The following is a 16,313-nucleotide window of genomic DNA, read 5'->3' as shown; positions in this document are numbered from 1 at the left end:
CATACTTTATAGGATTTTTTGAGAGGATTCATTGAGATACTACATGAATAACACAATTTCTGACACATAGTAAGCATTTCATAACTTACCTGGTAGAAGGAATAGAAACCTGATCTAAGGGGTGACAGTGGGAATAGAGAAGGGTCGAATTTGAGAGACTTAGTGACCAACCGAATGTGGTTAGGGGCAGGGAGGAAATCACCAAAGCTGGTTTCTGTCTGAGGCAATAGGATGGGGGCATGCTAACAAAAGAGCTAGGGAGCAAGGAAGGACCGGTTTATAAGCAGGAGTTGAGGTGGAAAGAGGAGATGATACATGAGGTTTAGACAGGTTTCATTTAAAGTATCTGCTAAACATGCACACGAGGCTTAAGGGAGTTGAGGGTCTGAGACGTTACTGGTAGTGGAACTGTGGGAGTGAATAAGATTTCTTAGATGGAATGCACCAATGAACACTACAAAGAGCTGAAAAATTTTAATTTATTTGCTTGGCATTCAAAGATACTCTTATTAGCTTGTGTAGACTCCAGCATAAGAAGTACTAGGTTTTTGGCATCTGACAAGTGGTGAAATAGAAAGACAAAAACCTGTAAGAGGTAGGACCCAGGCTCAGGACACTAACTTAGCCCCAGGGCAGATCTCTTGGGGATGGGAGACAAAAGACGGTGTTCCCAGGCCAGACCTCACTGTCCACAGGGTGTCAATCTTAGTCCTCGCCCCAATTGGCTACTGTCTTGGAGGGGCCTGCTTTGGGGGTAAGGAGGGGTCCCATGAAAGGTGTTTTTCAAAGTTGGGTGGGTAGCAGCATCACAGTTTCAGATTTGGATCAGTCATGTGTGAGGGGTCTAGGAAACAATACCAGATCCTCAGGAGAAGGGTCAGATAACAGGGCCCAGGCAAGCAGGCTGGAGCTCAGAGCAAGACTTCAGTCCTAATGGGGCAAATGGATTGCAAATCAGGTAGAAACACCATCTAAGTATAAGATAAATACAGGTTGAGGGAAAGAGATGCTGCTCAGTGGGTACAGGGAACCTAAGCCCTCACCTGGAATTCAGGGTTAGGGCCAGAAGAGCATTCTAGACTCCACCCTCCGGTGGAAATGGAGTTCCTAGCAGGCTTGGCCAGAGTTGGGTCAGGGTTGGGTGGCATTCATCCTATGGTTTGAAGCTCATGGAACTAAAGCAGGATTGGCATTTTCAGCTTTTAACTCTTCACTCTTATCGTCCTCAAAGATCTAACAAACTGACATTTCCTTGGAATTTCTAGTCCTGTCCTCTCCAGCTGTCCAGATCTCTCCTTAGCTTAGAGTTCCAGCGTTCCCGTTATACCTGCACAGGTACGCATGCCTATGCATGTGCACACACACATGGGATTACCCTCCATTTCTGACTTCCGGGAGGTACATACGTGGTCGTGCAGTGCCAAGGACACCCAGGCACTGTCACTGGGGAACTCCTAATTACCTCTTCTAGCATTCCTGTGCAGTTTCTGCCTGTTCTGCCCTGTACACGCTCATTGTCTCACCTAGCTTTAGCTCATCTGTGCTCACCTAGCTTTGGGTTCATAGTTTCACAGAAGTCAACAGACTGTTCTTGACAGCAGCAGCAGCAACTACATTTATTGAGTGCTTACTATATACCATATTATCCTAAGTGCTTAGGATAAAATCTTATTTAACTCTCAAACAATTCCATGAGGTAGTTACAATTACTATTCTGGTTTTACCAGTGAGGAAACAGAAACTCCTAAGAGTTGAGTAATTTGCCTTGGGTCATGCAGCTAGGAAGTGGTGGAGCTTGGATTCTAATTTAGGACTGACTCCCAAATCCATGCCTTTAACTATCATGCTATAAAAAGGTAGATGTTTTTGAGAACGTATTTCCTTATTCTTTGGAGCGTGAGTTTATGTGTATATCATAGAAAAGCTGAGAACTGACTAACGTCTGTTAATAATTAAGGGAGTCCAATGGCTTGGTCAAGTGGCTAATCTCATTAACAGAGAACAGAGCTGGGAAGGAGGTGATTCTTAGTAATTATCTAATGAACAAAACCCCATACTTAACTCTCTCAAAAAACAAAACAAAATCTCCTATAACACTTTTGTGTAGCACCTGCTTCCTTTGCTGGTGTTATTTATCCTAGAAAGGCTAGGAAATGTGATTTCTCAAGTAGAGCCTGAATGGGTAGCAGAGAAGAAAGGTGGTGTGGTCAAGAACACAGCATTGTACTGGGAACAGTGCCTGTGGTTGGTTATCTAGCCTCAACCACTGCTGACTGAAGTCACTTCACCTCTCTGTCCCAGTTTTGTTACCTGGAAAATTGGGATGTAAATAAGGATTTGAAGAAGAATTACAAGGCTAAAAATTAATGCAATATAATTTAGGGAGAAACTGTAAAGAAATGTCTTTTCCTAATCCAGCCGTGTGTGTGAGTCAGGGAGCGTGGAATTAGCCACGTGGACATTCAGGGATGGTGCGGGGAAGCAGTGGAGCCTGCGAACTGAGGCGCTTCGGTGAGCTTCCAGAGGGGAGTTATTTGCCCCTCGATGGAGCTGATCTGTGTAACCTGGCTGTAATCAAGGCTGTTGGTGGTGGATGGTCATCAAGATTAAGGAGCCTCAAAATGAGAGGTGGGGGAACAGACGGGAACGGTGAGGGCAGATTAGTATTGCATATCTCCTCTCTGCCGGTCACAGTCACAGTGCTCTGCTCCAGAGTCCCCTCTCTGCAGGCGATCAGTGAGATAGTGTTTGTTAGCAGCCCTGTGAGTAAGGACGAGGAGGCCCATTTTACAGGTGAGATTGCTTGCGAGGCTTCATGAAGGCCTCACCATTAGCATATGGCCAGATGAGATTCAAAGCCCCATCTATTTGCTGTCAATGCTATTGTATTATACCATGCTATCTATGACATGTTTAGCTAGTTTTCTCTGCAAAGTCCTAGAAATTCCCATATTAATGGTCATTCATTTGCTCATCCATTTCTTCAGTTATTCCATAGGTAGCTGTTGAGTGCTTGCTAGGTTCAAAACTTTAAGATTTGCTAAATCTTACTCTGTTGCATTCACTTCCTAGTTCCACAGAATGCAGAAACCCTTTTCTCCTCACAGGAATTAGAACCTACTTTTTTCATAGTGCTTTTGTTGAAGAGAGGCACTGGTCTGGAAATCAGAAGATGTGAGTACAAATATTGTATCTTGCCCTTGTCAAGGGAGCTTCTACAAAGAGACACTCATAAATAAGTGTATGTTTGAGCTATAGAGTGAGTTTGCTTTGCAGGATATCATCGTGAACTTTGGCAGTAGTAAAGGACAAGAGGCACCTCATGGAAGCTAGTCTTTTCTTGCATGTCTCAAGTCCACCCTGTAATTCTGGGGTGAAACCCTCTGCCTCAAGCTACCTGAAGCTGACTTGGCAGGCTCCTGGATTCAATACAGAACCTCTTTATCATGTCTTTCTCTCCATATTCCTTTCTTCTGCCTTTCATCATAATTCTATTTCCACTTCTAACCTAAGATCAAGCCAAAAACTCTTGACTCTCTCATTCAACTGAGGAAGTTATGTTCTCTTTGCTTGGAATTTTGAGATCTTACCATTGGGTTCATAGAGGCCCTTTGCCTCTCAGACACTCCCCTTGTCTTTCATTCATTGAAATTTCCCTCTCTTTCTTAGACAGCACACCTCAGGTTGCATTTTTTTCACCACTTAAAACTTCTCATCTGCTTTCTAGCCTTTTTTTTTTTTTGATTACCCTTCAAAGCTTTTGAAGTTAGTCTACTGCTTTTGATCTGAGATTCTCCATTTCTCTCAAAGCTTTCTTTCCCCCTTCATCTCTGTCCCCTTTGCTTGGTCACCAGCTGGAAGGGAAGTCACTTCCTCCTGAAGTCACACTTCCTGGCTTCATTGTCCTTATTTATCAAATGTTTATTAACTATAGGCTTCACAAGCCAGGACAGCAAGATAAGACACATTCCTTACATGAGAAGTCTGATGGGGGGGCGGGGTGACAGGCATGAAAATAAGTATTTGCAAAATTATTATAATAAATGTCTAGAGGAGAATTCTGGGGGTACTGGTGGCACAAAGGGAGAAGTCACAGATGGATTATTGGTCAGAGAAGGCTTTACAAGAAGCCTTTGAACTGGGTTTTGGAAAAGTGGAAAGAAATGAGGAAAAAGCATTCCAGAAACAAGGAACATCCTGTGCCAAGACCTAGAGGTGTGAAATAGCATGTTCCACTTGGGGAAACTGTTAGTTGTTTGGAACTCTTGGAGGTTGATGCTCAAATAGAGGTGCTGCAAGAAGTGAGTCTGAGGAGATAAGAGGAACTGGATGATGGAGCACCTTAAAAACCTTGCCAAGGACTTTGGGTTTTATCCTGACAGCCATGGAGGGTGAGTGAAGAGTTTTAAGAACAAGAGCCCTAGCAGTCAGATTTAGAAAGATCACCTGAGAATGTAGTACACTTGGACAACTGCAGGCAGAAAGATAAGATAAGAGATGATTGTAATATTACAAGCAAGAAATCAAGAGGGCAGAAACAAAAACCATGGTGGTGGGGTTAAAGAGGAGGGAAGAAATATTAAAGATGTTAAGAGATCAAGTTGACATGACTTAGTGACTGGTTGGGTATTGGGAGTGAGGGCAGGTTTCTGGACAAGGCAACCAGATGCTGTTAATTGTGGTGGAGAAGAGGGGAACGGACAGGTTAGTGAGATGAGGCAGAAAGGCATGACTGCGTGGTGTGAAGTGAGGTCCAGGCTACGGGTTCCATCTGGACATGTTTATTCTGTTTTGCAGCCATGGCTGAAGGCCTTCAGGTCACAGTGCCTGACAAGAAGAAGGTGGCCTTGCTCTTCCAGCCCACTGTGCTTCGCTGCCACTTCTCCACGTCCTCCCAGCAGCCTGCAGTCGTGCAGTGGAAGTTCAAGTCCTACTGCCAAGATCGCATGGGGGAATCCTTGGGCGTGTCTTCTCCCCGGGCCCAGTCTCTCAGCAAAAGAAACCTGGAATGGGACCCCTACTTGGATTGTTTAGACAGCAGGAGGACTGTTCGAGTGGTGGCTTCAAAACAGGGCTCAGCCGTCACGCTGGGAGATTTCTACAGAGGCCGGGAGATCACGATTGTTCATGGTAATAATGCCTCTGTTCTGAATGGAGGGCATGGGGGGAGGTTAGTGCTCTCTTCCAGACACAAGAGGATGTCAGCCTCTCACCCTTTCCGTCCCTCAGGACTTTCATCTTATGGGAGATGGGAACATCAAAAAAACCTAGCAAATTGCTTGAATGGAATGGTGAGTGGAGGAAGGGTGGAGGGAGCAGAATGTAGAGAAGACCCAGAGGTGAGCTTCGGAAACAGTCTTTCCCGAGACTGACCTCTAGTCTCAGGAGCTCGTCATCAGAACCGAACTGAAATGGATTCTAGTGAAAGAACATTTCCAGTCAAACACCTTACTCCTTGACATGAGCCTTCATGCCCTTTCCCAACTCAGAAAGCAGACTTCCCTCAGAAGTTCTTCTGCTGGGAGAAGGGCTATGTGCATACAAATGACAGAGCCACTGGATGCCACATGCTTCTGTCTCATTTCCACCCTTTCTCCTGCTCCCTAAAGTTTTGGACAAAAAAGGTCCTAAGAGTCTGATATGACCTATTTGATTATTTGAATTTTGAAGAACTCCCGTGAAGTCAGCTCATGTCCACCAGTCCAGAATAATTCTGGAACATGCCTGGCTCTCAGGGGCCTCTGCAGCCTCTCTGAAAGCAGCCTTCTGTTCCTGAAAGTGGCCTGGCACTAGCCCAGTTCCTGGCGGTGCTGTGATGCTCTCGCCTTAGGGATGCTAGTTCTTGTTACTGTTTTGTTGGAGTTTGTTTGTTGTTGCTTACTTGTTTGTTTTCAATAAAGCAAACATCTTGTCAACCGCCATCCAGGTAAAGAAACAGAACACCGCAGACACAGTAGAAGGCCCCTCCCGCCCGCATTGTTCAGGGTTTTGCTTTGGAGAACAGAGCTTTAGGAGTGGGTCCTTCTCTTTGTGATAACAGATGCCGATCTTCAAATTGGAAAACTCATGTGGGGAGACAGCGGACTCTATTACTGCATTGTCACTACCCCTGATGACCTGGAGGGCAAAAACGAGGACTCGGTGGAACTGCTGGTGTTGGGTAAGTGAAAACCATGAGCAACAGTTTCATCTTAGACCGCTTGCACGGTTCGCTCCTCTCCCTCCTCCTCGCTGCGTGTGTTGGCAGGTTGCATACACGCTCTTTATCTTTTGTGCACACATGGGTTTTAGTGTGTGCTCTTTATAAGCAGTAGTTGTATTTGTTATGTCTTGTTTCACTGGAGGTTATGGCCTCCTTTTTAGCATTGTCCTGAATATTTCTTCCTCTTTCTTAGGGTTTTGTTTCCCTGACTTACACTTGCATCTTTAATCCTGATTTCTCTCTGCTCTTATCCTTATCTTTTTATAGTCATGCATCACTTAACAACAGCTATATGTTTGAGAAACCCATAATTAGATGATTTTGTCATTGTGCGAACATCATAGAGTGCACTTACACAGACCTAGACGGTATAGCCTACTGCACACCTTGGCTGCAGGGTACTAATCTTATGGGACCACTGTTGTATATGTGAAATGTAATTCTGCAGTGCACGACTGTATATGCTAATTGTTAAAGAAAATGCCAGAGGCCTTTGAAGCAGGATAAAGACTACTGAGAGATAAGAATTTACTGGTGGGGCTGACCCCGTGGTGTAGCGGTTAAGTTCACACACTCTGCTTCAGTGGCATCGGGTTTGCCAATTCAGATCCCGGGTACGGACCTATGCACCGCTTATCAAGCCATGCTGTGGTGACGTCCCACATGTAAAATAGAGGAAGATGGGCACGGATGTTAGCTCAAGGCCAATCTTCCTCAGGGCTAATCTTCCTCAAAAATAAAGAATTCACTGGTGAGTCAGGATCTCGTGAGACATTGGGAACCCTTCCTCATTCAATTACCTCCACTTTGGACAATCATAGGGAAAGACGGCTGTGAACTGGAGAGTTTAATAATAAAGATGCCCAGCGAAAAGAGCTTCTGGGGAGGTGTGCTCGTGTTTAACTGGAAGGGAAACTTCTTGAAGCCCGAAGTGTCTGAGTTATTCCCAAAGCAAATATATCTAATCTTTATTAATACTAATTTCTTCATGAATGAAAACTCCTTATTTTTGGCTCCTTTTCTTCTTTTGTGGCTTGGAGGAATGTCAGTGAGAGATGACCTCCTTGTATGAAACTGAAAATTGGGCACTTATTTTGTGCTTCATAAATGTTGGTTGAAGAAAACAATTAGAATGAAACATACGTAAATTAAGAAAAGAAACTTTATTAATTGCAGGATGAAAGGTAAACACTTGAAGCCATTTTTCAAAAGAAATGACTTTTTTTGTGACTTCCAATAAACCAGGTGATAACAATTTGGGGGAATATTTAAAGGTGCTTTCTTTTAAAAGCAAATGAGTGTGAAGGTTAATTTTTCCCCTATGGGGGAGGCCCAGTGCCCAGGGAGAAAGTGGAATTTGCTATTTGGGATTTTTAGTTTTACTCTATCATGACTCTGTGACTTCAGCAGATCAACTGTTCTGCTGCTTTAATCTTACAGTTTACAAAATGGGTTAATGTAATAATTATTTATTAATATTAACCCTTTAGTCAATAGTGATTAACCCTTATTCGAGGGTGTAACTTAATTCAAATACATATTCCTTGGGTCCAATATATAAAGCATAACTGCTGTGTCTTGTAAAAGAATGAGAAATATGACAGATATTAAAAAGGAAATAAAAAAGTAAAAGGCTTATATTGACAATGTAAAAGAAGTCAGAGAAATCTGATTTGGGATCTGCTGTGACTCTGTAAATCAGAGGGAATGAAGATAAATTTCTGCCAAATCACACAATGCTAATGGCCGAGTTTGAAGGAACAAGTGGCTCATTGAGCCTGTAATTAGCTAATTGTGAACACAGTTATTTGGCCAGTGCAACAATTTGCAGAGAAGTAATTGCATGTTCAGGAAAAGGAGGCCAGGTAAAAAACACTTTAAATAATTCGGTCCCAGTTCTGCAAGCGTGGGGAAATGAATAGAGGGAATAGGCTTGTTATCTGAGGATGTGCTGAAGTGTGTGAAGGGCGCTCCTCTGGATCAAAACATGCTAAGTAACCTGGGCAAAGATGCTGTCCTCAGGACACGGAGAGGCGGGTGAAAGGACAGCTCAGATGAAAATGGTCACCAAAGGTGGGAGAAAAAATGAAGCACAGAAATCAGTGTTACTCTAAAAAAGAATCATAAAGGAAAAGGGAGGCTGTGGGTCAGCTCATCACAGTAGAAGCAGCAGATCTGTGAGATGAACAGGTACGTGCTAGACTTCTTGGGGAGGAGAAACACGTAAGCCTGCTGTGTTCCACATTCATTAGAAATGTTCAAAGCATGAAATTTGCCATGTAAACTTTTTAGGGCAACACTAGTTGTGTTGGTTATTTAAAGAGTTAGTTTGAAAGCATTTTCTGGGTGCATAAAGTACTGTATTTCCTTTCCAAATGCAAAATTCTGAGTCGTCTTTGTCTTGACCACCCTTCACAGAATTTTTCAAAATACTGTCATAGTTTTAAAAATTCTAATTATTTGGTTATGTCCTGCAGGCCTATTCGTTAGGTATTTGTCTCATGTGAGATCAGGAGAGCAACCTGATTTCTGAGGTCAACCTCAAGGAGATGAAGACCTCAGTGGGGAGATAACTGGGTCAACAGTTTGCTAATTACAACCTCCATGAGGCACTGGTTCAGTCATTGGATTTTGTATGAGGAAGATTGCAGGAACTGGGAGGATTTGGTCTAGTGAAAGGGGACTTGGGAAAGGGAGCATGGGAAGTGTCTGCAGATATCTGAAGTGAAATTGTACAGAAGAGGGGTTGGAAACTTACTCCATCTGTGTGGCTAGATAAAACTAGAACCAGGAGTGGAAGTGACAAGTGGGGAAACCCTCCCAGTATAAAGAAAGAATTGTTAACAATTGGAGACATCTCAAGATGGAATAAGTGTTCTCAGAAGTAGTTATTTCTATGTCCTAAGAGGGTAGAAAATTTCTTATGAATTACTATATCAGGCATCTATGCATAGGAAAGGGTATTTAAGTTACTTTTGAGCTTTACTTCAATTAAAAATCCTTGGAATAAAAAGTAGGTGAACATGAGTGATGTGACTACCTTGGTAAATGAGAAGATGACCTCCTAGGAATTCAGGCCTCATGACAGAGATGAAGGGGTTACAGGTTGGTTATAAGAACATACCAGGGTGATGCTCATTCACAAGGAAGCCAAAAGGAATAAATTGTGGTCTTTTGTAGTAGGTCAGAGTTAAAAGAACTAATACCGCAAGAATGAGAAGAAACTATTTATTCATTGAGGTGAAATTGGTATATAACATTATAAAACTTTCAAATGTACATTACAATTTGATATTTGTATACAGTACAATGTGATCACCATCATAAGTCTAGATACCACCTGTCACCATATATTTGACCGCCTTCACCCATTTTGCTCACCCCACAGCTCCCTTCCCCTCTGGTAACCACCAGTCTGTTCTCTGTATCTATGAGTTTGTGTGTGTTTGGTATTGTTCCTTCGTTTGTTTTGTTTTTTAGAGTCTACATATAAGTGAAATCATACAATATTTGTCTTCCTCTGTCTGTCTTATTTCACTTAGCATAATACCCTCAGAGTCCATCCATGTTGTCAAAATTGGCAAGAATTTTTAGAACTGAGTAATATTCCATTGTGTTTGTATACCACACCTTCTTTATCCATTCATCGATTGATGGACACTTAGGTTGCTTCCATATCTTGACTATTGTAAATAATGATGCTCTGAACGCAGGGGTGCATATGTCTTTTTGAAATAGTGTTTTTGTATTCTTCAGATGACGACCCAGAAGTGGAATAGCTGAGTCATGTGATAGTTCTATTTTTAATTTCTTGAGGAACCTCCATACTGTTTTTCATGGTGGCTGCACCAATTACATTCCCACCAACAGTGTACGAGGATTCCTTTTTCTCTACATCCTCTCCAACACTTATTATTTCTTGTCTTTTTGATAATAGCCATTTTGACAGGTATGAGGTGATGTCTCACTGTGCTTTTGATTTGCATTTCCCTGATAACTAGAGATGTTGGACATTTCTTAATGGGTCTATTAGCCATCTGTATGTCTTCTTTGGAAAAATATCTAGTCAGATCCTCTACCCGTTTTTCAATCGGGTTGTTTGGTTTTTTGTTGTTGAGTTGTGTGAGTTTTTTATACATTTTGAGTATTAACCCTTTATCAGATATATGATTTGCAGATAGCTTCTCACAAGGATGAGAAGAAACTACTGGTGGTGGCTTGTAGGAGTTGAAACTTTTGCTCCTCTTGGAGATGATCTCAAAATGGAGAGCAGAAAACTGGGTGGAATTTCAGATGACCAATTAAGAAGAAAGATGAGTTAAAGGGATAAATTAGAGGGAAAGTTAAGAAGAATTTAGTTTTCTCAGTATACTCACAAAGATGAAGATGAAAAGTTGATAGAGCAAGATTGTGGTGTCTTATATGTCAGACTAAGTTTGGACTTCATCCTGAAGACACTGGGGAGCCATGAAGAAACCTTAACAGAGGAATGAAACTAGACCTCTGGGTCAGAACGATGATCATCAGCAGGGCAGACAGTGCATCAGAGAGGAGTGCTGGAACAAAGGGATCAGTTTTGGGGCTGCTGCAGCAGAATGAATGAAAAGGTATGAGATTCTGAACCAGAGTAGTGAATCGAGAAGAGACAACATAGAAACCCTTCTGAGATGGAAGTGATGGATCTTGGTGACTGATGTATAAAAAGACATGAGAAACAGATGAGTTAAAGGGACACCATGATATCTAGCTAGCTGGGTAGCCAACTGTTCCATCATCTAAGAGAGAGGACACAGGTTGGAAAGCAGGTTGAGGAGGCAGAAGAATGAGTTTGGTTCTTGCCATGTTGAATATGAGAGGCCTGTGGGACACCAAGGTGGAGATATCTTGCTGACAATTAGAAATGTAGGTCTGGAGCTCAGTGGAAAAGCGAGGATTAGAGATAATAAATTTGAGAATCATTAGTGACGCTCAGAACCATGAAGGAATAGATGGGTCACCCATAAGATTATATAAAGTGAAAAGGGCCAAGGACAGAATCCTTGGGTCTTCTATTCTAGTTTCACTCTGTGGGAGTGGTAACAGGGGTGCTGCGTGTCTGCTTCTCTTGATTTCCCCTCCAGCACTGGAAGCTTCTCAGTAGCCCTGGACAGTGAGCTCTTCAGAGGCGAGGACCAATTCTCATTTGTCTTTATATCTGCAATGCCTAGCAGAGTGTCTAGAGTAAAGAAGGCTGAGTGAATGTTTTTTTAAATGATAAATGGGCAGAATCTATAACTAATACTTGCTTTGTGCCTCTTAAATGTTAGTCAATCCCAAGTATATATTTGTTAACTTGTTAAGTGTCAATAACGGTAAACGTCTACAGTCTCAAGTGAGATAATAGGGTTTAATCTCCTTAGTCATAATTATTTATCTGGATATTTAAATTATTACTAGCGATAGATTCATCAGGGACTATGGTTTGAAAGCAAGAGAAGTAGTCTTTGGCTAACTTAAGCAGGAAAGGAATTTTCTGGAAGGATTTCAGAAAGCTGGAAAGTCAGTCTTCAAAAAGCATAGTATATTAGGGTAACGCTTGTTAGCTTCTGTAAAAACCACCCCCAAATCTCAGTGACTTACCACAGTAGAAGTTCATGACTTCCTCTTGTCCTAGTCAGATGTGGGTGAGAAGGCTCCCCCAGTAGCTCCCTTCCTAGTGGTGGCGTCAGGGTCTAGCCTTCTCCATTGTTTGGCTCTGCTATTGGGGAACTTTGCTCCTAGCTTCACAGAAAGAGAAAGGGAGGAAGGTCATGTGCGACTTTTTAGGGGCCAGGTCTGGGAGTGACATGGGTCACTTCTGCTGTTATTTTGTGTGTACCCAGGAAGAAATTGAAAATGTTTTGCTGAACACAGCACAGTCCCTGCCCTGCCAGAGATGCTCCAGGGTCTTTGTAGCAAGAATTAATAGACATGTCTTTAGGGCTCATAGCAAGAAAAAAGTCAATCAGCTGTTTTTTTCTGATCTTGGATTTTCCCACTCAAGAATCAGTCTCTGGAGAGAGTCCATTGGCCCAGTTTGGACAGGCGTCCACTGCTTAGCCTTGGGAGATCTGGGGCGCTTGGTGGCTAGTGCAGCAGGTTATGGAGATGAATTTCCCCAAAGTAAATTGGGGCACTGTTACAAAAAAAGGCAAAGTGAATGTGAGATGCCCACAAAAGCAATAAATGTCCGCTAAAAGTGATGCCATTACTGCATCTACTACTAATATTAATGTACGCTGATAATAATTTGTAGTTCACAAAATTTTTCTGTAATAACCTTGCAAGATTGGCAAGCAGGCATTATTTTCCTCATTTTCCAAATGAAGAAATTAATGTTCAGGTTTTATAACTATTATCCCAGTAAAAAAAACAGTGTCAATGATCAAACCCAGGTATTTTGATTCCTAGCCTCATTTTCCACAATAACACACAACCTGTCTATATTAAGAAGCTATAGAATGCTCCCCTGCATAAGCCATGTTTAAAAAAAAGTGGTTGCCTATTGAGGCCATGGGTGATAATTTGCACTTGTCCCAGATTTGCTTTAGTATTTCACTTTCTTTCTTAGTTAAACTGCCTATAACCATTGACCTACGCCCTCACTTCAAAGGCATAGTTGTTGTTATCTAGATTGTATCCTCCCCACAGAGCATGACCCACCCCTCCTTTCCCCATGCATCTGAACCATCCTCACATCGCCATGGATGCTTCTTTCAGAGGTTTCAGAAATATCTGAAGAAATACGGATTCATAGAAAAGGGAGGACAACCACTGATTCAACATTAAATTCAAAAACTGTACTGAATACCCTTTAATCTTTTTGATGATTCAGAAGGTAAAGTCATTCTGAAGTTGGAAATGCACACAGTGTTTTGGGTGCTGTGAGATGACTGTGACAGATACCTTAGAAATATTTAGACAGACGTTTGGGATCATAGGACCATAGCAGCAGACAGTCATGGAAGGTGGGAGTGTCCAGGAACCTGCCACCCTGAGGTTAGACATCAGTCTGGGACCAGTGGCAAGGACAGGCTGTTTACAACTGGAACCGTGCCACTGTTTGGATAGGAATAAAGCTCCCTCGGGCAGTTCCAGCTGGCAGGAAAAGGACTTCGCCATTCAGGAAGGCCCAAGCAGGGAAGTTATTGTTTAAAATCTAAAAGCAGCTGCCTTGTTCTTTTTTTTTTTTTTAAAGATTTTATTTTTTTCCTTTTTCTCCCCAAAGCCCCCCAGTACATAGTTGTATATTCTTCGTTGTGAGTCCTTCTAGTTGTGGCATGTGGGACGCCGCCTCAGCATGTTTTGATGAGCAGTGCCATGTCCGCGCCCAGGATTCAAACCAAGGAAATACTGGGCCGCCTGCAGCGGAGCGCGTGAACTTAACCACTCGGCCATGGGGCCAGTCCTGCTTGCCTTATTCTTACTTGTTTCTATGCACAATATGGGGGCCTGAGCCCTTCTTTCTGATGTCCCATGTGGTAGCTTGTTTTTCAAGGGCCTTCAAGTAGAAACAGGAGGGAAAGGGCCCCGGTGGAAATATGGCTGAATGAACACTCCTCCCTCTGCACTGTGAATAGAATAAGAGGATGTGGGCCGAGTGGGCCGAGGGGTGTTTAGATTAAAGCTAAGGAAGACTTTCCTAATGGTAAATAACAAGTTTTGGAAATTATGGTTGGTTGAGGGAAATTATAGAATCTCCTTCTCTGACAAATTTTCAACATGGAACAGGTTCTCTTGTCTAGGATATTAGGACAAAGAAGATGGCTTTCATAGTCCTTTCTATGGTTTTGACTTTATTGAAAAGATCCACAGATTGCAGAATTAATTCTCCATATTGAGTGATGCCTCAAATACTGCTGTCTTATTTTGTTTTAATATTGTTTCTGTTTTAGAAAAAAATGGTTCATGTTTATTGTAAAAATTTAAAGCAAAATGAGAAGTACAACAGAAGAAAATATCTCCTAAAATCTCACCATCTGGAGCTAACTGTTGTATTCTTCAGAACTCTTGATTGCAAGGATGGACACTCAAGCTGGCTTAGGGAAATTTTGGCTTAGGTAACCCATCAGTCCAGGGGTATCTTAGCTTCCAGCATGGCTGAGGCCCAGTGTTCAGCTCATATGTTAAAGATCTCTGTCTTCTCTGTGTTAACTTCATTCTCAGGCAGCCTCTCTCCACTTGGGGCAGAGATGGCCCCCAGCAGGCCCAGGCTTCCATGGTCTTAAACACCTTCCATCTCAGGAGGATAAAGTGCCTTTCTTCATAGTTTCAGCAAAAGTCCTATTGTTGGAGGTGGGCTGTGCTTTGGGACAGGAATGTAGTATCCCACCAGCCCCAAGTGAACCACATGAATTGAAGGGAAAAGGGAAAAGGAGTAGCTTCCTAAAGGGGAATTGGGCAGTTGTTTCCAAATGAAGAAGACAAGAATGCCAGGCAGGCAGAAACTGACACTGTTCGTATTTTGTGGAATTCATCAGTTTCTGCTGCCTTATAGACCAAGTGCAATGCTGTTCTTGGAGGCCAGAAATAGGTTTGCTCCCAGCAGGTCCTTGTGAGTAGGCACTAAGTTGGGATTGATTCTTCTCTATGAAGGTAATGCCGCAGAATTACCTTTGTTATCCTGTCATCTTTCTGTTTTTCTTTCCGTCTCCTCCTGTGACTTACCCAGAAGTACAGCACATATTACCTAGACAAGGGATGGAGGAACAGGCATACTTGAATTTTTTTGAATCAGGTTGTTCACAATACTGTGCCTGGAGTTGTTATTCTGGTCTAAAATAAACCTTTCTGCCCATTAGTATTAAAAAGGCATTAAGAACATCATAAGAGGGGGCCGGCCCAGTGGCGCAGTGGTTAACTTCGCACGTTCCGATTCTCGGAGGCCCAGGGTTCACCGGTTCAGATCCGAGGTGTGGACATGGCACCGCTTGGCACGCCATGCTGTGGCAGGTGTCCCACATATAAAGTAGAGGAAGATGGGCATGGATGTTAGCTCAGGGCCAGGCTTCCTCAGCAAAAAAAGAGGAGGATTGGCAGTAGTTAACTCAGGGCTAATCTTCCTCAAAAAAAAAAGAGAACATCATAAGAAATCAGGGAATTCTTGGGAGGGGGCATCTCAGAACTTGCATTGACTTCAGGGATTTTTGACGGGAGTCTGTTTCTAAGGCTGTGCAGAAATGCTCTAGCACTCACCCTGTCAGTGCTGCCTCAGTGTGAGTCTCGTGGCACCCCCACCCCCAAGCCATTAGTTCTGGCTGTTTAGAGAGGCTACTTGTTGCCAAGACTGCCCCTCCCCCTTCTCTTCCTCGTTGCCTGCCCCAACCCGGTGCTGCTAACCAAGGAGATTTGCCGATTAAAAGGGCTTCAGCTCCAGAGTTCCCATGGCAACAGCCTCCTTGGAGGTCTTTGTTGCCTGCTAAAACTTTGATCTCTGAGAGTGGCTGCTGCTGTTTCTCTCGAAGATTTACAAACAGAAGAAGAGGGAAAAAGAATTGGGGGAGAAGAAGAAAGTTTATTCCTGGCAGAGGGAGAGAAGGAATTAATTACAGAGCCACACTCTAGCCATAAATCTGGGGGTTACTCCTTTGGAACATCTTCTGATTTGGGCTGTGCCCACATTTTCACTTGTAGACTCGATTACACTTCAGGTATCTTGGCCCCACGTGAAAGACTTCAAATGGAGTTGATTCCTCCAGGAGGGCGGAACCGTCCTTTCTATCTTGAGTAGACACCTGTGCCTTCCGATTTCCACAAGAGCTGAGATAACCACACCAGCTCCCATGAAAGGAGGGAAAATTAATGAGGAGTGAGCTTTTCAGGCCTCAGCCTCACTGCCTTTTCTCCCAGCCCTCTCTCCTAGTCCTGGCCTGCTCTGCCCTGAGCGTATCTAGATGCCTCTGTGGGTCTTGGTTTTGAGAAGAACCAGAAAAATGTGTTGAAGGGATGGAGGAGAAGAGCCAGCAAAGTTAGCCAGGCATCAGCTAGAATCTGGTTCCTGTTAATGACTGTCAGTAACAAGCATTCTACCAGATGAGGCGTGGGGTGGCACTTGCGGTTGCTCCAAAGACCTGGGATGATGCCTTTTACGCTG

The 16,313-nt window shown here is 43.1% G+C and overlaps 1 protein-coding gene across 4 annotated transcripts in view; it reads left to right on the top strand.

Moving 5' to 3' along the window:
* ILDR2 (immunoglobulin like domain containing receptor 2) overlaps positions 1 to 16,313 on the top strand; it is a 62,259-nt gene that overhangs the window by 10,642 nt on the left and 35,304 nt on the right. For all 4 annotated transcript variants that reach the window (XM_070591757.1, XM_070591759.1, XM_070591758.1 and 1 more), the window contains exons 2-3: positions 4,798 to 5,130; positions 6,041 to 6,160. In XM_070591757.1, coding sequence (XP_070447858.1) covers positions 4,798 to 5,130; positions 6,041 to 6,160 — 453 coding nt within the window. The remainder of the gene's footprint in view (positions 1 to 4,797; positions 5,131 to 6,040; positions 6,161 to 16,313) is intronic.

This window comes from Equus przewalskii, chromosome 23 (genome assembly GCF_037783145.1).
Source record: "Equus przewalskii isolate Varuska chromosome 23, EquPr2, whole genome shotgun sequence".
NCBI classification, from domain to species: Eukaryota; Metazoa; Chordata; class Mammalia; order Perissodactyla; family Equidae; genus Equus; species Equus przewalskii.
This window is presented reverse-complemented; position numbering and strand designations above follow the sequence as displayed.